The sequence below is a fragment of the Temnothorax americanus genome, unplaced genomic scaffold (genome assembly GCF_048541705.1).
Source record: "Temnothorax americanus isolate GAGA-0224 unplaced genomic scaffold, ASM4854170v1 Scaffold45, whole genome shotgun sequence".
Taxonomy (NCBI): Eukaryota; Metazoa; Arthropoda; class Insecta; order Hymenoptera; family Formicidae; genus Temnothorax; species Temnothorax americanus.
In genome coordinates this window covers 41855-67500 of record NW_027509602.1, presented here as the reverse complement: position 1 = coordinate 67500, position 25646 = coordinate 41855, and the positions used below count along the sequence as shown (strand labels likewise).

The 25646-nt window shown below is 40.2% G+C and overlaps 1 protein-coding gene and 1 long non-coding RNA gene across 2 annotated transcripts in view; one reads left to right on the top strand and one right to left on the bottom strand.

Moving 5' to 3' along the window:
* LOC143903311 (uncharacterized) overlaps positions 1-23165 on the top strand; it is a 61033-nt gene extending 37868 nt beyond the window's left edge. The window contains exon 3 of the long non-coding RNA XR_013258684.1: positions 18847-23165. This is a non-coding gene — a long non-coding RNA (uncharacterized LOC143903311). The remainder of the gene's footprint in view (positions 1-18846) is intronic.
* The window catches only part of LOC143903306 (uncharacterized), a 61281-nt gene continuing 36024 nt past the window's right edge, over positions 390-25646 (bottom strand). Inside the window, exons 4-5 of the mRNA XM_077416814.1 lie at positions 14283-14481; positions 390-4392 (exon numbers count right to left, since the gene is read on the bottom strand). Of these exons, the coding sequence (XP_077272940.1) occupies positions 4304-4392; positions 14283-14481 (288 nt within the window). The 3' untranslated portion in view covers positions 390-4303. The remainder of the gene's footprint in view (positions 4393-14282; positions 14482-25646) is intronic.

The following is a 25646-nucleotide window of genomic DNA, read 5'->3' as shown; positions in this document are numbered from 1 at the left end:
GGACACAGACAGACAGAAGCGGAGCTTGCGCGACCCGGGGGTGGGTTGGTTGGGGGAAAGGGGATAAACAGAGAGAAGCAAGCGAAACGAGAGACGAGAGACGGGAATGAAGGGAGCGAGCGGCGGGTCGGGGAGAAGTGCGCGAAGGATGGTCTAGTCGACGATGGTGATTGTTACGGCGACGACGTTTCAGTTAGCTGAAACGTCGTTTCCTTTGTCGCGTCTGTGTGAGGAGGGAACTTGTCCTCGATGAGGTGTACGGACGTGCACGCGTACCAGCGGACGTAGCGCGTAAACCGTCACACCACGTATACCGTACATACAAACAGCCGCGCACACGTGCGCGGCCGGCGCTACACGGCCAGGGGGGGGGGAAGGGGGAGGAGGGAGGGATACACAAACACCGGATTCCCGAGGCTTCTCGGTGCGGTATATGCTATCTCACGGAGGGTGGTTGGATGTATCTTGCTTGCCCGCGCGCGGTATTCGTCGCGCCAACTTCGGGCTCTTGCACGAGGGCGCCGTTCGTGCTCCTTCTAAGACTTCGCCTCGCAGTCGGGCTGTATAGCGGCAGAGAACCGTAGAGATCTCGATTCGGGTTAATTGTGGGCTTCGTCTATAGACTCGGTGCTCGGGCAATGAATTTTAGGAGGCGCGCGCGCGCGCGCGCGATATCGCCTCGCCTCACCTCGCCAAGCCGTGCCGCGCCGCGACGCCGAGGAGGCGAGATGTCGGACGGGGGTGAGCACCGACAAGCGGATATATTTATGCGCGCTCGTGGAAATTCTTCGATCTGATTGCGAGCGCAATTGCCAGGGGAATGAAAACGTCTGCATTTAGCGAGCTTACTGTTTTCAACGCGCTGCAAATAAGACCGCAGTTGTTCGTAGTAACGGCGTATACTTTAACGCTTGATAGAAGAAAGTATATCTAAGTAATTAAATAGAGCACAAACTTGAAAAAGCAAAAGTTTAAAGATCTTATAATTGAAGAGACTGAAGGATAGCGTCGAAAGTGAGCGAATGAAATGTTTTTACCGTCCTCGAGTTATATATTGTATATTGTTAATCAAACATATTAAATTTACATAAGGAAATAAAATTAATTTTGTTTGAAGAAACCGTTTAATTTTTAGCAATGTCGATAAATTGTATGCAATCAAATTTTCTTACCTTCTTATTTGCAAACAAAAATTAAAATGCAAATGTGTTGGTCTTGAAATTATTCCGTCTTTGTCGAATTTCACATCGTAAACCGTACATACTTGTAAATACAATTTTTGCCAATTTACCTTCACTTGCACGATGTGCAAGACTGCGCCTGTTTTAATCCTGTAAATTGCACAAATATTAAATGTTTATATTCAGAAATTGTTAACACACAAAACGGAATAAAAATATCTGTATAAGTGAGGTATTGTTCTCAATCTGAAAGACAGTAGTTCATGCAATAGTTTATTTTGCTTGTTAAAAATAAGTATTTACATGAACTAAATAGTAATGCTGAAAAACAATATTGTAATGACATAAAAAATCTTAAAATTGAAGACACTTAAATAGAGAATTTAAAATCCGACTTAACAAAAATACTTCATTCTATTTATCTTATTTCTAACTTATATTAAGAAGTTGTAACTTCTTTGTATATATCGGCAAACCTTTTATAGTAAATCGGGTTTTTACCTCGTCTATTCATTTACAAAAACCAACTGCGCTCGCAAAGATTAACTGTTCTCCAAAAAATTGTCTTGTCTACGTTATATTTTATCCGCGAATAAAGCTTCCACAAAATTACCCATTAGCGCATTTGACACATTCATTTACAAAGAGTTATACTTCTTCGTGCTCTAACTATATAAATAAAAAAAAAACATCTAAAAACAAGATGTCAATAACACAACTTGTATCTACTAACCGTATCTGCTTCCGCATTCAAATTAAAACTCAACGATTATGGCCATAAATTATTAACTCTACAACTTTCAAAAAACGCACTTCGTCCAAGAAGATACCGACAGTGTCGATTTTCGCGCGGAATATTAGCACGTCCGATCCTACGATCTGGCGCGATTTAGCGTACCAGGCAGGCAAGAGGCATCGGCGAATTCGCTTGCACGAGAAATAAGGGCTGTAGCTCCGCGCGATGCCTTCCGTGCAGTTTCACGCCGATACGCATTACTTCGCGAAGATTTGTAAGCGGTCGCGAACGTGCCAAATGCTGCGGTGTGCGCGCGGGAAGGGAGCGAAAGCTGGAAGGAAGAGAGGAAGAGACGTTCTACCCCGAGGGTGGAATAGGGGGTTAATACGGACGATTTCTGTGTTCGGGATGGAGGAACAAGCTGCGCGTATATAGCTGCCGGCTTATAGACGCGCGGAATCGTCCACGAGGTTTATCGTCCGTTTAATAAAGAGGAGGCAGGCGGTGGGAGAATGAAAAACGCAACGTTCGTGCCGTCTTTTCCAACGCGCCTCTATCTCCGCGCTTTCCTCTATCTCCTTCGATAAATCGACCTCGAAACGGAGCCTGTCTCTCGATTATATGCCCGACGACGTCGTACACCTGCAGCTAGTTTTAACACGAGGATTCAGCGTTGCGGTCGTTGGAGATCGATAAAACGCGTCGTCCAGTTACAACGGTATGTTTTCAAAGTCCAAGAAGAGAGAGAATTAAGCAGCGAGAACGGAACACGTATCTCTTGTCGCGTTTAAAAAAATACGAAAGATAAAACAGTCCGATCGAAGTATCTCTTTGGCACGGCGTCATTAAAGAGCGAACAACAAACTCGTTAGAGAGCGGTCGAACGCTAACAATTGGCGTAAGTACATAACTGCTCGTCTACGGCCGAGTTCTTCCGCGGCGGTAGCAACAGCAACGGCAGTAATAGCAACCACGTTGTTCGCGTAGCTTTGTACATAGAACGCGAAAACGGGGGAACTTAGCAAAAAAAAGGTAGAAAAGAAAGAAGAATCAGCAGTCTGATCCCGCGTGCGCGTCCAGAGCCTTCCGCTTCGAAAATTCGCGACATCGATTCGCCTATGCAGCCGAGCCCGGGAGCGTTTGGACAATGGACGAACGGACTCGAATCGCCATCCCTGGCGAGTGTAACGGAGAGATATTCGAGTGCGCATCGAGTGCGTTGTTGCCGGAGTACACGGGAGAGCGGTACGATTTCGCGGAACGGGAGAGAGCTCGCGCTCTCTTTCCCTCTCGGTATGCGAAAACTTTTCGCGCCGCTTTATCCGTGCCTCTTCCTTTGTGCGATCTCTACGGCTTGGCTCTCTTCTCTCGTCAGTGGTAGCGGAAGAGAACGTCTCTCGCTCTCTCGTTCACTTATACACACGCGCGCACACATACACTCTCTCTCTCTCTCTCTCTCTCTCTCTCTCTCAAACTCTTTCTCTCGCGGCAAGGATCGCAAATCTTTCAGAGGCGGGCTGTACAAGCACCTATACACGTATACGTGCAATCGACTTCAAAGTCCTATCCCTTCCCTTCTCTCCTCGCTGTCGCTCTACTTTCGGGCAAATCTTTTACGATTCATTACTCGTCAAATGTCAACTTGAACATCGTAGCGGTAATCAGACGCGACTAATTGGCTACGCTTTTCGATTCTGCCGTATAAATTTTGCGTCACGGCGAATCTCCCCCAACGGCGTATTTGGCTACGACAATCCTTCATCCGATTATCTGTTTCTCCACTGGTCACGATCCAATCCAGAGTGTATCTAGGGACACACCCTTGACTAACAACGCGAGCACATCGCTGTTCTCTCTTGCTCCACCATATACCACCCGAAAGGACAAACGAAAAACAATCCGTGCGTACCGGCACCGTCTTACAAAATAACGAGTTATATAAAAGACACGGTCGTAAAGTATATAACGGTAACAGTCGACGATCTCACGGTCGGCAAACGTATCACATGTTAAACACGTCGTGTGCTTTTGATTTTGATTATAATTGGCAGTGCTGCTCACACAAAATGGTTCACCGGCCGAAAATTGACACCGCGCTGCTGTCAACGGAAGGTTGCAAACAGGGAACGTGCAGAATTCACAATCCTGACCCGTTCAGAGAGAAAAAAAAATCAATAACTTAATCCACTACAGAGAACGAAAAGAAAACACTTAAATATAATCATATATTGATTGAATAATATTATTTGTTTCTGCGCCGTCCATACGCGGTCCTTAAACCCTGCCTCCATCGTCTCTTCCTCCAGCCTCGTCTCCCGCTGACTAGTGTGCTATTTATCATGCGACGCCCGTGAGCTCCCTTTTCGTGGTCTCAGGCGTGCCGTGACTATCTCAGAAGCAGATGGAGCGTGCCCAGGCAGAGTATTGTCACAAACGTCATTGTGTGCATGCCACCGCTTCCGTTCTCTGAGGTTACTGCAACACATGTTAAAAAGAAGTTACCATTTCTCGTCATTCCGTCAAACAGCGAGCATTTCTGGAATGTTAATTATTATGCATCAGCGATTTTTAGAGGGGCAGAGATAATTTGTAATACTAATTGTAAGTAGAAGTATTGTATAATCAAAATATTTATAATATTACACTCAAATATAAGAATTAATTCGTAGCGGTTTTATACAGATAGAAAACAGTCGTTTGTAACTATATTTTGTGTTTGGGTTTCATGTGCGCCACTCTGCACAACGTAAATGGATTCATAAATTTTTAAAATATCTTTCTAACTTTTTTAAATAACATTTAGCTCTTTTAGATATTATATATATAAATATTAGAAACAAAATTCTACTTTATTAATGCCATATGTTAAAAAAAAAATCATAAGTTGCGCAACGTAATTGCATTTAGAAAAATAATAAAATTTCCTGTAAAATTATAGTAGATATCTAGTTGAAACTATTATAGTAGGTATTTAGTTGAAAAAAAGTTAAAAAGTTAATCCAATATAATAGATTATCTCTTTTTCAATACTCTCCCGAAATTCTCCTATAACAATCTAAAATTAAAACTATGCATTGAAAATGGATTATGCTTTTTATTATTCATCCTATTATAAAATAAAAAAGACCCAATAAAAAAAGAGAAAGCTTTTCCAAGTTGAACATTTCGCCGCAAACTCTATACGCTGCATTCAAATTTCTAGTATCTTTGCAGTGCAGAATTTATATGCGCTACGTGGTCTCTATTTGCACGGAACGATGGCACGTATCGGCGTGTCGTTCTCGTTGAAACTTAATGCTTTTTTTTTTTGCAAAGAGCTTTTTTGCGTTAAATGATTTACACAGAAATTTGCACGGAGTATATTGCAAAAAATGGGATAGATGAGCCGAATGATGATGCCCGGCGTGACCGGATTATTGATTGGTAAACACATTCTGCATTACATTTCATATCATATCATTAAAACGTCATCATTATGCTGCGCGACATTCAAAATCGACAAGCCTATAATCAATAACAGCGACGATAATGACACGTGTCTCCGTTGGACGAAATGCGCAGGAAATTTGATGAATCATCGAGAAATGTGTCGCCGATAATCAGTTGATTTTAGTTCGGTTTGTACATTATCGGTATCATGAATATAACATGCGTGAAAACTAAGCGCGCATGGACATTCGACACGATTCTAATGTTGACACGTTGACAGATATGCCACGTGCGAATATTATTGTAATCCATGCACATTAGTATATTTCGCACACGATAATGTAATAATGCTACACTTTATCCACTTCTGATAACTCGGAAAAGGATGGTCGAATTATTTCAAAAATTCCGCGTTATGATAAATAAATTCCACGATCTAAAATTCTAAAATGTCACTAAAAAAGACTGAAAAAAAGGCAGATTAGAAAAAAAAATGATTAAAAAATGCTTTTAAAATAATTATAAAATATTACCTTTAATAATTTAATAACAAATCTACACATCCAGAGCCTTTTATATATTTTAGGATTATAATAATCAAGACCATCAAAGCAAGAGAAATTAAATCCTGTGCTATAAATCTGTAAGGGATGATTCAAATAAATGTAATTTTTATTTTAAACTATTCTATATTAGCGCAAACTTCGCTGTCATAAGATATATTTGGAAAAGAATCGCGTTTCTCTATTCCTTATTCCTTTAGTTCGGTACAACCAGATAAAGGACTATATTTAAAATAAGTTGAAATGACATATATATGTATGGAGTTATTGGGGAGCGATTTCGCGTAAAACGACATTTTTCTTCCTGTTCAAGATTAAATCTCTCTGGCAGGGCGCGGCGTGTCAACTGTTGAAATCCCTTTCGGAATGGAAACTCTGACGTGAGGGAGGGGGAGGGGGGTGGTGCCATTAAGTGGAACGTCAGTAGATTTTCCTCCGCGGGGCATTGTTCCTTCTGTCGGGTAGAAAAGTCAATTTCCTAAAAACAATTTTGTCGACCACGGCCCAGGGAGTAATACGTACGAATCAAGCGACCAGCCGCCCGCGGAAAACCGAGTGTGAACGAAATGAAATTACTACGGGCGCGCAGAAGAGAACGAATTTCTGTAACGGCGGCAACGGGGCGGTGCGCGGGGAAGGGGCGGAGCGGTAAAGGGGACTAAAGTGGAATATATAGCCCCGACAGGTTTGAAAATTGAGAAGAGCCAAAATCCTTTGGTCGCTTATCAATCGTCGGGGTTTACTGTATACGTTCTCTCTCCCCCCCCCCCCAGTCTGCTCCCATCACATTTATCCCAAAATGTACGAGCGTTTTGCCAACGATGATGAAATCGCGAACGCTCGGATCCCAGATAGCGGACTCGATAGCGATCGTTGATATTATTTTTGGAATATTCCGCTCGCAAACATAAAAAAAAAAACCGACGTATAATCTGATCATCTCTGACGGTTGATATCGCTATGCTGTACGCATTACGCAATAATTTTTTATGCATATTTAAATATCCTACGAAATACTGATGCATACCGGAATATCCTGCAGTGGTCCAGACATTGAAAACGTTTCTCTCTCGACTGCGGGCTGTTTGACCATTTTAAAGTTGATTTTCCATTCCGTTCCAAGTTTGCTAAAGAATTTATAATCGAGAAAATCCGACGTGAAGACGCAATACACACTTTCTCTTTGTATTAACTTCGCGTGAATATGCATGAAATAAATGGTGAATAGACTTTATACAGAATTGCTCCAGATACATATAATATTTATATACAAAGTGTACGTGTGCAAAGTAACCCGCCCGAATGGCGAAAGAAACTTTTACAAACTTTTTCAAACATGTGCGTGTATAAATTTGCGCAACGTGTGCGTAAGAACGGCTTATGAGGCATCATTCATGGATTTTCGGTAAGAGCCTTTTGAGAGGGATTGAAAGGCTCGTTCGCCACGACCTGAAAAGTGCGCGAGGAGTCTAGGCCGCGACGAAATTCGGAGGGTTCTTGATGCAAAAACTCTTCAGGCAACTTTATGAGTCGGTGCTCGTAAGTTCGTGACACGAGTCCTCAGAAAAGTTTCGGGGAAACGATTTACTTAGAGTACAACCGAGGTGCGTTTTAAGTTGCACGTATACTTTATCACTCGTACGACATGAAAATCTCCGCGCAATGCAGCGGCAAAATTGTCAAAAATTATTCTCGTAAGATGCATACAATAACGAGCGAATTTTCTGCCCGTCACTATTTATGAGTTCGACCGTTGTAAACGCTTACCCAATAATTAAATGCATTTTTTATGTTACTAGACATCACAGACGCGCGCTTCGCGCGCGCTATTTAGCTTTAATATTACACACAACTGTCAAAATATGCTATGACAGCCGCTCACGAAGTTAGCGCAGCAACAGAATCAATCAGCATTGCGGAAAAGAGCCAACAAAGCAATTCGAGACTTTCGAGAAGACTTCGAGAGATGCGAGTATCGATTTAACATGCCTTCTTTTAGAAAGAGAAAATGTGTCAAGTTATACGTTTTTCCAAAAGATAATGAATAATGTACTTGATGTAACTTAAATTAAATCATTTCATGTTATCAATTTATTCAACCGAGACGAGTAAATTTCAAAATCTAAATCCTATATTAATTTATATAAAAAAAATAATGCACAGAGAGATAGTGCAGAGAGATACAGCGAATAAAAAATAATGTATGTACAATATATATATATATATATAACTATAGAGAATAAAATTATTATATTTTTTGCGTGGAAAACATTTTGTTACTTACAACGTATATGTCGCGTAAAGTTTCGAATGTAAATAAACTTATTTTCGCGAAGAATGAGCTCTAATCGAAAAGCTCTCATTTTCCATGTCTTACGATAATCCATTTATTTTCCGGCGCTCGAAACTAATCGGATATTCACAAGTAATCAGAAACTCAGTAAAGTTCGACGTAAACCAATAAATTTCAGACACCTGAAGATGGGTTCGTGCACAACTTGAGAACAGAATCCCGGTTTAACGTATAGCTAAGGAAAATTTCCTGTACCGTTTTGGTTTTGGTGTTGCACCCGTTCCGCAAGCTTTCTTTGAACGGTATCGCCCATTAATCGAAGCTCAACTGCTTTGAGAACGGAGTTTTGCAAAATTGTGACAATTCGGATAAACGAGTCGTCTCTCGAACATCTCGGATCTCTTTAAGAAAATAGCTTTAGGCATTATTTTCTTTCCTGTAAATTTTTTCTCAGAAAGTTGGCACTCGAAGGGCATTTATGGGATTAAAATATCGCAAAAAAATTGCTTAAAGTGAAAAGATTTATCCTAATCGATCTTGAAACGATCATCTACGCATGACATTTTTAATAATGATAATAATATCGGTGATCAATCACCTTGGGTTTTCGCGTAGGTGCTTCCTGCATGCAGCGCGCGATATTTCCCTATATCTGTCCGACGAGAGGATGGCTGTGACTACTGTGCGCGAAGCCGGGAAGCCGATAAGCGTCTTCCAGGATGTTAGTCGATCGGGGAGCGTCGCGCGTTTTTTCCCCCGGCTGATAGTTTACATGGGAACAAGAAGGGCCGGATAATCGGGTATGCAAAGCCTTGATAACACCTACTCTTAAAGCGCGGGTACCTGCGTTACCATGATCCGCGCTTCCGGGCTCGGATCGTGGCGCGAAATTATACATGCGACATGTATAGAGGGTGTCTCAGGAGTCAGGGCACTTGACCTAAATACCAAGCACTAGAAGCTAAAATAGCAAGAATAGCTTCATGAGTATCTCGAGAAATGTAATCGAAACTTAAAGAATCTTTATAGGTTGCTAAAAAAATGTTCGTCAAAATACAATTGTTAAAAAGATTTCATGATAGTCGTAGCAGCGTTGAATTATAAAATGGACAATTCACACGAAAAGCTAATAAAAATTTAATTACATGAGCGAATTAATTAAATATCATACACAGTAAAAATAATTTGCGGAGACGCGTTGGGGAATTATTCTTAATTGCATCTTGTCTCAAGTCGCCCTATATATTTCTCTGTGTGTACTCAAACGCAAAATACACACGGATACACTGCGGCGGCGGCGTAACCTTTGACTGCAGACGAGACGGCATCTCTCATACCTGAAGATGTTCAGATCCCCCTTTCTTCCTGCCTCGTTTGTCGTCGTACATGTGAGATTAGCGTCCCGGGACTCGGATAATTCGCGAAGCCAGTAGAGAGATGAGAAATAGAGAAGGGTAGAGAAAGAGAGAGAAGGGACGTCGAGAGAACACGATATCGAAGACGAAGCGAAAAAGAAACGGGACAGAAAAGCCGAAGTTTCGCCGTGAGGACCGACGTCTTGTCCCGAGCAAGTTTCTCCAATGAGGTACCGAATCTTTCGTGCCTCGTGCCATTGGCGCATGTGCGAGAAACGGAAACGGGGGAGTCGGACGGGGGCGTATATCGAGGTCCATGAGACTTTCGCAGCAGCCCGCCGTTGAACTTCCGCGTATACGACGTGAGTTTTTCTATGCGAGTATACGAGAACTCTCCGATAGACAATCTCGCATAATGCGCGCGAGAACATTACGTGACATCATCCTCTCTGGGTGAGCGCGTTTTCTGCTTCGAAACGCGATTTTATTCTTGCATGCAGAACTCGCAAATGCAAAACAAATGTCAATAAACATTAATGCAGAATTTTCGACGTGAATCAATTATTACTGTGCGTTGTTTGTCGTTTCTGCACGTAATTTATTTCGAGCGCATTTGCGGATCCAATTATGTTTTTAATATGCCTATACATGTATCTACCCTCAATTGAGAGATATAAAATGCTGGCAAGTATAAAAGCATCGTTATCAATTTGACAAATTTCAATCTGCAGCACTATATAAATGTGGTGAAATAAATCTTATATAAAATATCAATTTACATATTATTTATTTATTTTTATACTCTGTCCGAAATATTATTAATGTTGCACGCGCGCTCTGCAAGTATACAATACCGAGAGATGATAAAATGTTGAATGCGTATGTCAGTTGGACATCATATAGTAATTGATGTAAATGCTATTTGCAAAATGTATAGCTGTAAAAGGTACATCAAGATTTATGCAAAAAACATTTAAACCTACATTGTTAACAGCAGCTAGCTTTCTATTAACTATATCACATAAAAAAAAATATAAAAAAAATTAAAAAATATATAATTTACACTGAAATAACGTCGTATCAATTTAGCAGATATCGTGCAGGCTTAATGCTATTCTACCATGTCGGTTATATATCGATGTTGCACATATAAATCGGATACTCGATCCATATAAACGACGCGAGCGATCGAGATGAAAAAATCGTAGCGGAAAATACTATTTTTGTGGTCGCTTTTATTTTCTGTAAATGTCACAGTCTTTTATAGAATGCTGCATGCGACCGGCGCTTATTAAATGTTATCGGGCAAACGTCATTGAAAATAAAATGAACGTACCGCTTCCGCGCTGGAATATAAACCACCGGCCTTTTCAAAATAAACAAATATGAGGTGAACCAAACTCTCTCCGGTAGCTTAACAATACAGAGGGGTCGACAGATGCGAATAACATTTAACGAAAAATGTCAAGGGGCTAATACACAGCCTAGCAGAAGTGATTACGATATCGTCATATCAAACACGCGCGCTACAACCTTTGATAAATGCTGTGCTATGTGCTAAAATCGAAATTTTTATATGTTTCGCGATCCACACGTTCCCTTTCCCCCGCCCCTCTGCAATTTATTAAATTCACGCTGCTGGCAACTGGTCAACCCCGTATATGCGGAATTGAATGCGAGCGCGTTAATTTCGTTTCGCGTACAAATGGCTTTCCTTTATTTTCACAAATTGCGAATGTACGTACGTATACTTCGACAGCTGGGAAAGGGATTACCCCACATTGTGTGTCAAAATGTTTTATCGATGTCGGCGACGGAATTTATCAGCTCGTGATGACTAATGGATCCGCGTCTCGTCTGGAATCGAAACTTACGTGAAATTCTTTCGGAAGGCTCCCACGGAGAATATTATTATAATTTACGGCGGCCGATGGACATTAATGCCGTTAACAATATGGATGCTGCAATATTGTGTACTTCAGCTTCGTATTACGTGTGATATTCCGGTTTACCGCAACATAGTTGATTACCTATCTCGGAATAACTCTGGTTCACCGCTGCATAGTTGATTGGCTATATCGAAATAACGCGAGTTTATCAGTTCAATGCATTAAAGCGGCACACGCGTTATGTGTCACGTGTTCCGCGTGTTCGTCAGCATTATCCAACGTTATGATAAGAAGTTTTCCGGGGCGCCGCTATATGCCGGCAAATTCATGAACATTCTTCGCACCAGAGTCCACGACAACACCTGCCAACCATTTCTTCAAGTCATCCATCTACTTTGCACCCGCGTTCCACATATTAAACTTCAGTTCACTTCAGCGGAAGGAAATCACTAAAAAGTCTATGGGCAACATTCCTCTTTCATATTACACAAGTATTCCATATATTTCTGCGCATACGAAAGCCTCCATTCGCAACGTAGAAATGAGATCTTTAAAATTTCTAGCATCCCAAGTCTTCCGTGCTATGTTTCACATATACGAATTCTTTTGATCACTTTAGTGTCGAATTTATCTTAATATTTTGAGTGCCAGCTGTGTTTTCTATTGACAATCTCTTAAGTCGATTTAAAAAATTTTTCAAATATTTTTCTTTAAGATGTTTCGTAACTTAATTTTTATATTGCCGCATGAAATATAGAAATCCATAAAAACTATAATTACATTCTATAAAATAAAATAGAATAACATGTTTAGTAAAAAAAATTCGAAAATTTCAAATATATTTAATTAAAAAATTAATACTTATTTGTCAGAAAAAGAAAAAACGTTTAACGTAAAATAAAAAAGCCTGACTTTGTGTGCCAGATCACAGCAATAATAATTTAAATACTGTCATCTGATCGTATGCAATGGAAAAAAAGGAATACCGGCATTTATTAGCCAATAAACTGCACACAATACGGTACATAATGCCAAACAATAGGATTCACGTGCGGCGCAGTGTTTTTTCTGAAAACAGAAAATATCGTATCATAAGCAAGATATACAATGGACAAAAAAAAATGGGGTACAATGGGGGCTTACGTATTTGTCCGGTTTTTCCCCAACGACGAACTGCACAATACGTAAAAATCCATTAGGTATTTTCCCGACGACCGTCGAACGAACGGAAGTATCCAATCACTCGTATTTTGAGCAGAATCCATTGGAGAGCTAGATTCAAAACACCCAGGATATAGATTATCGGCGGACGATACTTTTCGATTCCGCGGGGCACGAATGTGATCATAAAATTGGGATTGCCAACGGAGACATTGTTAACGTGCATCGCATCAATGCAATCTATTGACACACACTGTTGCAGATTCAAAACTAGGTTTCAAACTAGTCCTCTTCTCGGTTCGTGATGCATTGCAGGGGATCGCAAAATACAATAATAATACTACAGAATTTGTCAAAATTATATATTTGATTATAGTAAAATTTATAATTACTTGTATATATTAATATACATATAATCCGGTTACGATTTCTCGTCAAGTCTGTCAAGTCATAAGAAAAAATATCTTCACAACAGAAAGTATCGTTTCTATAAAAATTTCTGGATCTTATATGGCACGCGTATATACATCGTTAATAATGCAAATAAAAATTTAAAAAACGAAGTTCTTAAGCAATGTTAATATTTTCCAAAATATGCGACAGACGCGACTTCTTTTTTTCTTAATTCAAAGCACTACTCTGCTAATCTGTCTCTCCGACCTACCTAGACCGTCGTGAATTATTTCGCATCCACGCGGGATCCACGGAGAAAACGTTGGAATCATTGGGAGTCGCACTAGCGACTCGGCACGTATATATACGCGGCGACGAAAGTTGGAACGGCCGCGCCGGCGGGTTTACCGGGCAAAGGGTGAAAGGACGGGTCAGCCGGCCGGAAGGTAATGGGAGCGTAGGTTATACCCGTAGCCGCTCAATTAAATCTCGTCGACGTCGCGTGCAGGAAAGCGAGCGCAGCGTGCACCGGAGGCTTCCTTACCGATTTCGAGTGGGTGGACCCCGCTCTCAGAATTTATTAGTCCGTGCGACCGACCGACTAATTCCAGCTCGGTTAGCCCGAGCGTGCGCGATTATTACTCGCAGAGCGAGTGCGTTGGTTGATCGCAGAATCATCGAGATCGCGAATCACGAAAAGCACGAAAAAGCAATCGACCTGCCATTATCACCTTCCCACCCGATAATTTTTTCGTTGTACTACATTTGGTATAATTAGCGGCACGTTACAAAGAATATTGTAGAATTCCGTTGACAAGCTTGTGTATAGCGATATACTGTATACTAAGAGACGTTGATCTAATTCTAACCGAACATAATCTAACTTGAACTAAACGGATTTGATCCAATGTGCGCTAATCTTGAATATTCGCTACGTTCAAAGTTTAATTAAAATTATCATTCACGTTAGCTATAGATAAACTGAGTACAGTAACGTAATAAGTGTTGAGTGTTAAACTCAGATAAGCTCAGAGAAATATTGAAGGCACAAGTTAAATGCAAAATTTCAAAAATTTCTTTCATCTTATAATGACATTTATGTTGTACCATTTGATTTGACTGAGCTGAATAATGATATACGCTATTGTGAAAATCATCGAGTCGCAAAGTTGAACCCGAGAGGTAAAAAAGCAATTCACAGAACGTCTAAAATTGATAGTTTTAGGGCGCTATAAAAAAAATAAAAAAAAAAGGATTTATATATATATATATATATAGTTACCTCTTTCGGGCACTGGCTCGCGCATACCCGAAAGGAGATGGAGCTCGCTCTGCCTTGTGTATATGCCGGGTATGTGCGCGATGCAACGTAGGTTCAAACGTCCGTTCGTGTAATGGAACGGCTGAAGAGTAAGACTGATCTCGCTCCACTGCGTCCCCTCGTCGTCCTTCGTCCGCTGTTGCCTCGCGGTCGTCTCCACCTGCGACAAATCAAGCGTGAGCCCATCGTCGAGGTACGTGTGAACGTGTGAACGTCGCGAGGAAAGGGATTCGCGAATGCTGAAGGGCAGGCGGGACGGGTAAGGTAAAGGCATTGAAGAGAGAGAGAGAGAGAGAGAGAGAGAGAGAGAGAGAGAGAGAGAGAGAGAGAGAGAGAGAGAGAGAGAGAGAGAGAGAGCAGACGAAATGTAAATCTACTTTCAACGATATTCGTTCACCCGGAATCGGGAGGAGGTGAATTTCTGATGCCCTGTTCCTCTCCCATCCCCGCCTTTTCATCATCCCGCGCGTTCAACGTGAGCGTACCCGCGCCAAAGACGAGAGTTTCCACTTCGATGAAAAGTTAGAAGACCCGCTAACGTTCCCTGCCGCCCCGTGTTCTCTCGATTAATGTCCCCCCACCCCCATTTTTTCCTTTTCCTGCGTGAAATCGCTTCACGTCAGGCCGCGCGGCGGCAAGGAGCGAGCCTGTCGAAAGTATTGGCCAGAATGGCCGAGTTCCGGCTTTCTTAATGGATCATTATTGTCCCGGAAGTCGTGATAGCGTCAAAAGTAAGTTATTCGACTGAATCATACGGTAGAGTAATTTGTAAGTGAATCGTAAAAAGTTTGCCTAAACTTTCCGTTCGTCGATGTAGACGACAAATCGATAGAACCGTAGACATATATATATAATCGATAATTTTACGCAATGTTTACAAATGCTTTGTATTTTATATTAATTGCAAAAAGAGAGAAAATCGTAATCGATATAAAAAGAGTAAATATCTTTGGTAACGCGTTAGTCTACAAAATAATTCAGCATGAAAGCTGAAACGACTATTTCTGATAAAATTAATTTACTCTCTTATTCAATTACTTATAAAATTTATCTTACTTACTTTCTATTCAAATGTCAGTTAACCCGCAGTAATCTTACGCTTAATAGTTTCTTAAGTGATAATAATCTCAGTAATAACATAATTCCCGAGTCAAAGCGTTATGTGCGCACCTGATGCCAACATGCTTCTATAGAAGATAGTTGTTATGAAGTTTAACAGCATTCGCGTCGAACCAACGGTAAATTACATAGAACATCTCATATTATATAGATTATAAAGCCAATAGATTGTATAATGCGTATTAATACTTCAATCTCAAACGCTATATTCTGAAATTGTTTGGACAATAGAGAAATAAAACAATGGATCTTTCTGTGTGTGCGGCGGACTTATTAATATACTATAATTCTTCTAAGTACAGAAAATAAGAACGCTTACAAGTGCGAAGACATAATTACGAGAGAAGCACAACAGAGTCTCTCCAGTTAATCTCTTCAAACTGCAATCAATATTATACAATAGAATTGGATCGTAGAAGACAATCATTAGAAGACTTCTAATCGCGGCCAATCAAACGAAGTCTTAACAAAACTAATCGAATGAACTTCGTAATGAAGTCACTACCAATGTACATACAAATGATATTACAAAAATATAATAATCCATGATCTTCTTCTAAACTTCAAATTGATTTAACTTTGTTGAAAAGTTTTTCAACGACGAACTATCGTAAGTACAAAAGAAAAGACTTTCCATTGTTTCATCATTATGTCATAAGGTCCATTGTTTGATTAAATATGTATAGAGTGTATAATTTGTTATCATAGTCCGTGTTAGACAATAATAAAACTCAGTACAAGTAATTGAATAAATAAAAAATTAATGAGAATTGACGCGAATATCTGCGTATATATTGCATCGTATATGATGTATATGCTTGATATATCAAGTTTAATGTTAGTTGCTGCAAACAATATCGGCGAAAACATGCAAGCATATTATAGAAGCACTTGCTGACTTCACATTTTCTCAACTGAGGAATTATGCAATTCGCGCGATCCAGTGTGATATATGGCGAAACGCGCAAAAAAGAATCTCAGCCAATGATTAATGGCCGAGTAGCATTGATACTTATCCCCCCGACGAGCTAAGAGTGCGTCCAGCCGAATATAAATTCCGCTTTTTAAACAGCTACCGTGAAATTCAATCTCGGAGGGAAGCGAGCGAAAGTGATTACAGCGGTTGAATACAGATTATGAGAAGGCGGTCGCTACGTCATATTTAAGCGCCCGGGATTTTCTTTGTGAGCGTCCAAAGGAAGGGCTATATCTCTTTTTCCCACCGGCACACTTTCGTGTCCCGCGTGCGATGAAAAAATTAAAAAAAATAAGAAAGAACGCGCGCGCGTTTGAGTATACCTAACGGATCGTGAAATTTTCTATTATGAGATTAAATGCGCCAGTCTTATCGAAGAAAAGATCCACTCTAATATTACCGTCGCGTGGCGTAATCAAAGCTTTGATGCGACGCCATCTTTCCAATGTAATATCTAATAATATCCTCACGCGAGTTTGAAAGAAAATTCGACTGTAGGTCTTGCATAAAATTGCAAAATCGTAAAACGGACGGTGTTTCAATTTGTTCTTAAATCGAAATGGATGATTCGACAAACGAACGGTTCGTTTGTACGATCTCCGCAAAACTTTCTTTTCGATCTTTTAATTGCCTACTCTCGTCAAAAGTTTCATGGATGTGCTTTTTTAAGCCACGTACCTTTTCAAGATTCTTTGGCAAATTTGAAGTTGATTCTTTAATGATCAAGATTTTTATTACCATTTTTTAAAGAAACTTGTAAATTTCCAATACTACATATTTTTTTTTATATAGCGCTAAGCCTCAAATTAAAATTCAACTTAAATAAAAAAAATTTACCTTGATCTTGTATCTCTCGTTGTTTTTAGAGTGTACTTGAGAAGAACTAAAAACAATGGTCGAAACGTCGTATGTATATACAATAAACTGCCAGTTTGGTCGAAACAAATGATTTTTTTCTTACTTTGATATTGTTAATTCGGTTTTTTCTCGTATAGTTTCTTACAAACTTAATATTTAATAAACACGTTCAATTATATATAATAATAATAATTTTCGTAAATTTAAATAACAATTTATTTAAAAAACAAAAATATTTGAAGCAAATAAATGTTGTACAGTGTTACCTAAGTAGGTTTAGAAAACATAAATATACAAAAGTTATCTCACGTGTCAAGAATGCGGAGATAGAAACACTAGCGATGTTTACTTCGCATGCTTAACCGTATTCTCGCAAAGCCTACATTAGGTTAAGATAAATGTAACTAACACCACGTGTAATCTAAGTTAAGTAATCAAGCGAGAAATTCAGAATTAGAGTAAGGATTAAAGTAAATGTATCCAAAATACTTTCAATAAGAAAACTTTATACTATTACGTAAACAATTGAAGGGAAATAAATGATATAATAAGCATTTTTCTTTCAATTATTTTGAAAATAAGATATTTAATAAACAAGATATTTCTAATAAACTTTAAACTTCATCGTAGTATTCTTTTTGAGATCCTATAATATGTAAAATGTTATCCTTTTTAAATGAATGAATTACGGTAAAAAAAAATTTTTCAGCAAGATTACAACCCGTTCAAGTAAGATTTATTTAAAATTTACTAAGGAATATACATTTACTTGTTTATTTGTTTTCTTGAAGATTAATTTTACATCGAAATATTTTGATTTTTAATATTAATTTCTAAATTAGATCGCACTTTTTAATCTCAGAAGAGAAATTATTTCCACATTCATCAGAGGAAGAAAAAGAGAGAGAGAGAAAATACTATTAGACCGTTGCCGCGTTGATTCAAAGCTTTTTTTGCGGAACAGCTTGCATTTTCTAATTTCATTATTCGTCATCTGAAAATGGAATTCTTTCTTTCCTTGGTATTCAAGGCGCAGATTACCAGAAATACAGCAGGATACCCGCTGCGCAGCGGACCATTACAGAGCTCCGCACAGTGATGCGAACGCGAGCGAGATATGAAATCTCGCGGTAATGCATATTTAATTGCACGTGTAGTACTTGTTGAATCAATGCGGGCATGTATTTGAAAACCAATATATTCGATTGATATCACAAACGTGGAATCCGATTGGTATCGGAGGAAATACGACTATCTCTATGGGGACCGAAGCAACGCGAAAATCGAAAAAAAAGAAAACATCTACGATGTGCACAGGATAAATAAAATTTTTATAAAAAATTATCCTAAATGAATAGAAAAATTTATATATCCGTTATACACGAGAACAGCCTGTTCTTATAGTCTCCTTTGTATTTTAGTCACGAATCAATCGTGAGATACTTTATAAGATATAAATAGCAAAAAGGTAACTTTCTGCGTAACTTTGTGTTAAACCACAAACTATGCACATCGATTAAATCTTAGTTTAATTAGAATATAGTTTAATTAAAGAAAATTATGACATTTCAGGCGATGTCGACGATGACGACGGCAATGCAGTTGCACGGAGGACACAGTTTTACTGTATGCACCATGATGACGTAAGAGTGTACGTGTACTTATCGTAACCACCAGTGTCATACACCTATACGGACGGCGCGGCGCGTCGCTTGGCAGGCGGCTTATCCTCTGCGCAACGCCCAGAGCAGCATACAGTGCACCCGCGTCTCGCGCGTGCTTAAATACGCCTCGAAATCCGAGGCAGTTCGAGGTGTACGTCGCACCTAAGGGGCGTAGCCATGCGAAACCTCTGCGACGAGACCACGGGTTGTCCCTCGAATTGCGGCCGAGCACGTCGGGCGCGATGCGGCGCGGCGCGACGCAGCGTGACGTGGGAACGGGAATGAGAACTGGAACGGGATACTTTTGACCTCGGTTATTCTGTGCGAACCTCGCACAAGTCTCTCCCGGGCACCTTTGAAGTGTCGCGCGGTTTTCGGTGTAACCGCTCGCTTATGAAATATAACCCTCGACCGCTCGCGCGTATAGGTCGACTCATTTACGCCAGAGGCTTTAACGTCGGTCGTCTCGAAATGGAGGTATTACGGGGGAGACTCTTGCCCGCCCGCTGCACCAGCTGCGCGCTACTTTCCCCTTTCTTTTTCGGAACAATAGTCGGTTATCTTTTGTATCTCGTATACATATTCGTTCTAATTAGTGGCAATTCCCTGAATGGCATATACCTTCGAAATAATTCCGCGCTGTAAGCCGAACCAGCGTATCTCTTATTGAATCTGAATTCCAAATGCATAAAACATTATTTTCTCGTGTGAGTGAGAATACGTTGTACAATATTAATAATATATTTATTTCAACCATATATATTATCTTTCTCCAATAACTTTAAGAATATCTCAGAACTCAGAATTCATGTATAAATAATTTAAAAAATCTAAAATAATTTTTACGTTTAAATATTATGTAAGAATATTTAATTATTGCTCGTTATTTGAATCGTAATAATTGTATGCTATATGATAATTGTTTTGAATTGTAATAAAAAACCGCATAATAAAGATTAAATGCCAGATTTCCAAATATGAAAAAGTAAACGACGAGCGTCTGTCCGACGTTATGAATACCTACAAGTCGACGCGTGGCAACGCAAAATTTTTTCAGGAATTTCAAAATGATCTCTGATCTTGCCTGCTATTCAGCACATTTTCGTACACGACTATCTTCTTCCTTTCGTAAGAGACGGCATTAGATACGCGATGGGCCGAGTTCCCCTTGGAAAGATCTTGGCGCAGCATGCATGCAAATCCTGACCGCGATGGTAGTGCGGATAGCTGCACACGGATTTAGATGCAAATATATATATATGTGTACGTGTGTATTTGTAATTTCGTGTATATGCACGTAGCCATGGATACCACGAGCAGTCCAATTTCTCCCCAGTTGCCCTCGACCGCTTTCTTGCGTTCCTCGAGCGACTTCTACATTGCGCCGAGATTCGACTGGTATTTAAGCGGCGTTTATCGCCGGCGAGGGAACTGGCGAGGGTAGCAGGAGGTTGGCGGGTATCGAGTGACTCAAACGGGAGAGACGGGAGGAAAAGGGTCGTTCGGCGCGGCTCAAGTGGGACGATGCTCGTGGCGAAACGTGTGGCGGGAGAGAGAAGCCAAAAGGCAATGCCTCGAAAAGCCGAATCGATCTCTTATAGAGGATTCCCTCGGTATCTTTTTACAAGCTTTCCTTGTCCGCGGCACAGGATAGGCGGACGTGTCCGGACTGTGGTCCCGTCCGTAACGAGCGGGCTCCGCAAATACCGCATTTGCCTCACGACCTCTAGCGAGCATCCGTCCTTTCCGGGGATGGAAATGCGATTGAATTAGATGCAGATATCGCAGAGGACATCGTGTATACACGATACGATAGAAACCGGGAAAGAGATACTGCTATCGACCTTGTGTTCCCGTCTCCGCGCTCGTTATTGCTATCGAAAGCGATGCCGAAGAAAAGATGCTGGACGACCGAGAGAGGAAAGCAGCCGTTTTCGCAAGCAGGCAGGCAGGAAGGGGGGAAAAAAAAAAAAAAAAAAAAAAAAAAAAGAGATCGTAGTTTTCCAGCAAAGAGGAGAAATCAAAAGGCACAACTCGAACATCGACCATCGATTCGAGAGAGAAATCTTCTTTTCGTGCGCGGAATTTATTCAAGCATAACTTTGCGAATCAATCGACTGTCCACGGAAGCTGCGACATCGGTTTTCTTGTGATTCAACAATTTCGCGAATGGTACATGTTTTATATCGATTCTATGTTCTCTCTGATGCACTCTTTATAGTCTGTACGGTGAAAGATAAAGTGCACGTTACCGTTCACATTATCGGATACGTTTATTATTTCAGTATAACTAGCCTCGGTAATTGATAACATAATTGATCGATATCAAAGTGGCGTAATTTAAACAGTACATAAATGCAGGCTTGCAACAATGATTAATAATAGAGCGTAATTGACATTGTCGTTCACGCATATCTAGTCCGTGTACATATAATGAGGGCGAAATTCTAATACCTGCACACAGCTGATGATGTTTGGCACCCAATACGTAAAATAAATTCGCGCGTTTGTATAATGTATGTTTACACGCACATATATTTTCGTTTCATGTTTGACACATTTTGCGTTCAATCTTGTTTTTTATTCAATCCTAAAAGTTTGCGTAATATTTTTACACTCTACGGGACTCACGCTGCACACAGATGTTTTCGAAAAACGCGCACTTTTTCTCAACTATGCAAATCCTTCGAAAAGTTTTAAAATACTTAATTAAAAGTCACCTTTTCAACAATATCGGCAATATTTTTTAGCTCCAGCAGCAAATTTTTACAACTCAAACTCAAAATCAAAATTTCGCTGATGTAAAATCCATTAAAAAAATGAAATCACAAATTACGTTGCATGACGGTGTTACATTTACAACATTGAGATTTAATTTGGTTAAAGCTTTTCACATAATGTCTACTTCTATATGGCAAACAGAAATGTTGCTATTTCAATATTGAAAAAAGCCATTGCGTGTTCTTCATGCTTTGATTGTATCTTATACGGGTCGGCGAAAGTTCCCGTCTTCAGTAACACTTTGTACTAACTTTTGCAAACTTAATGTGTCCTCGATCAGGCTGAGTGTTATAAAACTTCGTCCGGCATCGCTCTCCACACGTTCAATTAAGAGAAACAGCCTCGTAGAGTCGAAACTCGCGAAAAGACATTGCAACCGAAGGACAAAAGAATCGAGGATATACCTACCGTCCATGCAAGGTGCATTAACTTGGACAACGCGTTGCACTCGTCGCATTTTTAGCCATACATGTCAATCGATCGAAATGAATCTCCGTTTTCCTCCGATTCGAACACTCTCTTCTCTCTCTTTCTCTCTTTTTTTTTAGTCATTCAGAGAGCTAGTGAGCCTCTCTGTTTTATTTCACTTCCGTGTTATTCGGCGCGCATACGTTCGGCCGATGATCTATGAGACAGATCTGATCCACCGACTGCGCGGAGTGACGCGCCTACATGCGGTTGCACACGCGAATACGATAAATCACGGCGAATATGAGCTCGGATCGCGCACGGGGTGCCATTCGAAACAGACCGAACGTCCAGGGCAAACGTTTGCAGTTTCTCTCGGGCGTCGCGTCTCTCTTGTATACGCTGATCGATGATTCTGCAATGACAGTCGCTGCTTGCTGTTAACAAATGCGACGTCGTGTGCTTCAATTGCGAGGTGAAGAATCGACCTGATGAGCACGATCGACATCTTACGTTGTTTCCATCTCGGAAAGTGAAACGCCAACCTTCGACGCGCAATCGCCCTTTATCGCGCTAATATATATAAAAATATGTGCAATAGCGACAAGTGTGAACTGTAGAATAATCACAAAACTGGATTTTAATCACAAAATTCTCTTGTATATGTGCTTCCTTACTTTTGCCTTATTTTACTGACACACAAACTTACTTTCCTGACTAATTAACTGAGTTTCCAGAGAACACTTACTCTTATGATTAAGCATGATATCTCTAGTTTTAACTTTAGTCCAAGTTATCTTCTGAGGAGAAGTAATTAATAGTAATAGTAATAATATAGTACAGTGAGATTTCACTTGGCGTTTCTTAACACAATGGAAAATGTGCGGAACGGAAAGATAGGCACGATGGAAACTGCGACGCGTCACTGATTGCGAGATACTACGATTTCAAGTGTGATACTGTGGTATCACAGTATATTCGTGGTAATATCCGCCCTTCGGACTCCGCTTGTTCATGCAATTTAGCAGAGTATACAGAGTATCCCAGACCTGCCGGATGTCCTTCCAACAACAGATACCACAGATCAAACAAGAAAACAGCGGTTCCGGCAATTTCGAGAAATTAGTATAGCGACAGAATTATGCAAAATTGGAAAATAAAGATTCACGGCGAAATTTTGTCAAATCTTAAGAAAAAGTTAAAGTGGATATTTATTATTTGTCAATTATCAAAATTAATTTTTCCAAAAATATATTTATTTTGTGAAATCAGATATTTTATTTGTGAAAATATGTAATAAATGCTCCATTATATTAAAATTTGATATTGGAATTTAATATAGGTATATTCGAAGTAAAATTACGATAAACAACAATCTGCCAATAATTTCACAAAAAAAAAATAGATAGCATCCCAATCTAAAACTTATTTCGTTTTCGCGAGCTAATTCGACTAAATCCCTTTAGATGCAAGGAAGAGACAATGCCTGGGATATCTTGCGCATCTGCTGTAACACGTAATATGTTAACAGAGTGGGTGCAATGCACGCACACTACTTAAGTAGTGCTTACTAGATACGTAAAGGAACGACGTGACGTGCGCCGCCGAATCGTAGGGGAGCTCTCGATCTCGCACGAGGCGAGAATACTAACGGCGATTATGTAATGAAAGCTAGTAGGAATTATTATATGCGAGCGTACAGAAAGCAAACCGTATAAATAGCCGGGTGTGTGTTGCGGACGAAAGGATACAGAAGGAAGGGAAAGTGTGCTTTCGGATCGACGGTCAGAGTGCCGGCACTCCTCGTTTCCGAGTTGTGAGCCACTCGAGAGCTCTCCTCTCTGCCTTCCTCGCGAAAATTGCGCCGCGTAAGAGTACCGTACAAGTGCGGAACACTAACGGAATTTAAGCAAGGCATTGTATCCTCGCGTCTCGTTCGACGAACATTACGATCCGCGAAGGAGCGATTTATAACACCTTGCGATCATTCCTTCACCGATGCGCGTCGCCCCGTCATTTGCGTCGGGAAAATTTATCGAGATCACGACCCAGCTGAATTACAGAATCACAAATCTCTTTCTCTTTCGTTACGTGGCACATTTTTTTTCTTCGGTACAAAATCACGGTTAGATCGATTGTTAAACGATAATTTTTACTCAAGTGGTTTTTGTGAATTTCGTTGCGAAACTTCGGTATTACATTTTCGCAACGCAACGAGCAAGAAAGTAAATGTTTAATTAATTTGACCGATAAGTTGATTTTCGAACACGCATATAGAGAAACGGTGTATGAATATTTTACGAAAAATTGAAGGAAAAAAGCTTTTTCTCTTATTAGTTAGTGATAATACTGCATTAAGATAACGCGCAATCTATGTATTATGTATCTACATCCCATTAGGTAACCGAGACAAGTACTATGTTCAAATGGTCACTTGCATTCGAGAGGGCCATATACGTAGTGCTATCGGGCATACTAATCCATAACAAGAGGACATTATGCGCGTCGCTGTTGATTACTTACGCGACGTCGAAGTTACTGACACCGTACCCAATAGGAGAGGCATATCGTGTCACAAAGGTCAGCAACTCCGATAGAATAAGGTCCTTTTGATCCCTCAAAGGATTTAGCTTACGGTTAGCGGTGATCCCAGTATACGATTTCGAGACTTAGTAACAGCTGCTTCCGTACCAACGTAACCGGCGACAGTTCACACTAGTGAATTTCGATTAACATAAACCATGTATCACTCGCCTCTCACGATTATCTTGCTAACTTTTGTTCTTCCTAAATAATCGTACGTGACTTTGATTTATATCTTGTACGATGTCCATGAGAAAACCAACGGCCGTCCTTTCGAAGTTAATAAACCAAGAAATTTATAAAGGCGTTGCAAAGCTCCTTTCGCGCCACTTTAAAGTTTCAGTTTAACTTGAATCGCAACGTAATCGATGCTTGAGTCTGTTCTTTCTTATTTTATGCAAAATACTTTAATCGGCTTATAGTTGTTTTGTTATTGCAAGCGCAATCTTTTAGATCTTGACCTAAAATCTATATATAAAAGCGCGAAAGAATTTTTTGGATATCTTAATTTCTTTTACGAATATTGATATTGTCTTACAACCCACGTATGTCATTCCCTTTGAGGATACATAAAAATTCGATGTATTCACTTTCGATTGATTCCGAAATAATCTCCGAAGAGAAACATTTGTAAACTCGGCTGTAATTTCCTCGTTGCAGTCCGAACGAATTTCCCTTGTCGCTTCGCGAAATTTGCGTTTCAATATTGAAGCAGCGTCCATTACGAACCGTCAATCTTCTTTTTACAGCCCCAGAGCTGTGCATATTTTATGGTCGGCCAATAAAACACGGATTTTCGTGAGGACGTGAAGGTTAATCGGTTGGTACGCGCGGCAATGCGCCGCGCTTTAGATCGCGCGGCACTAAAGAGAATTCGCGAACGTCGGCATGCATAATTACGTTAGCCGCGCGGCAGCGGGGCCTTTCCCCGGGATC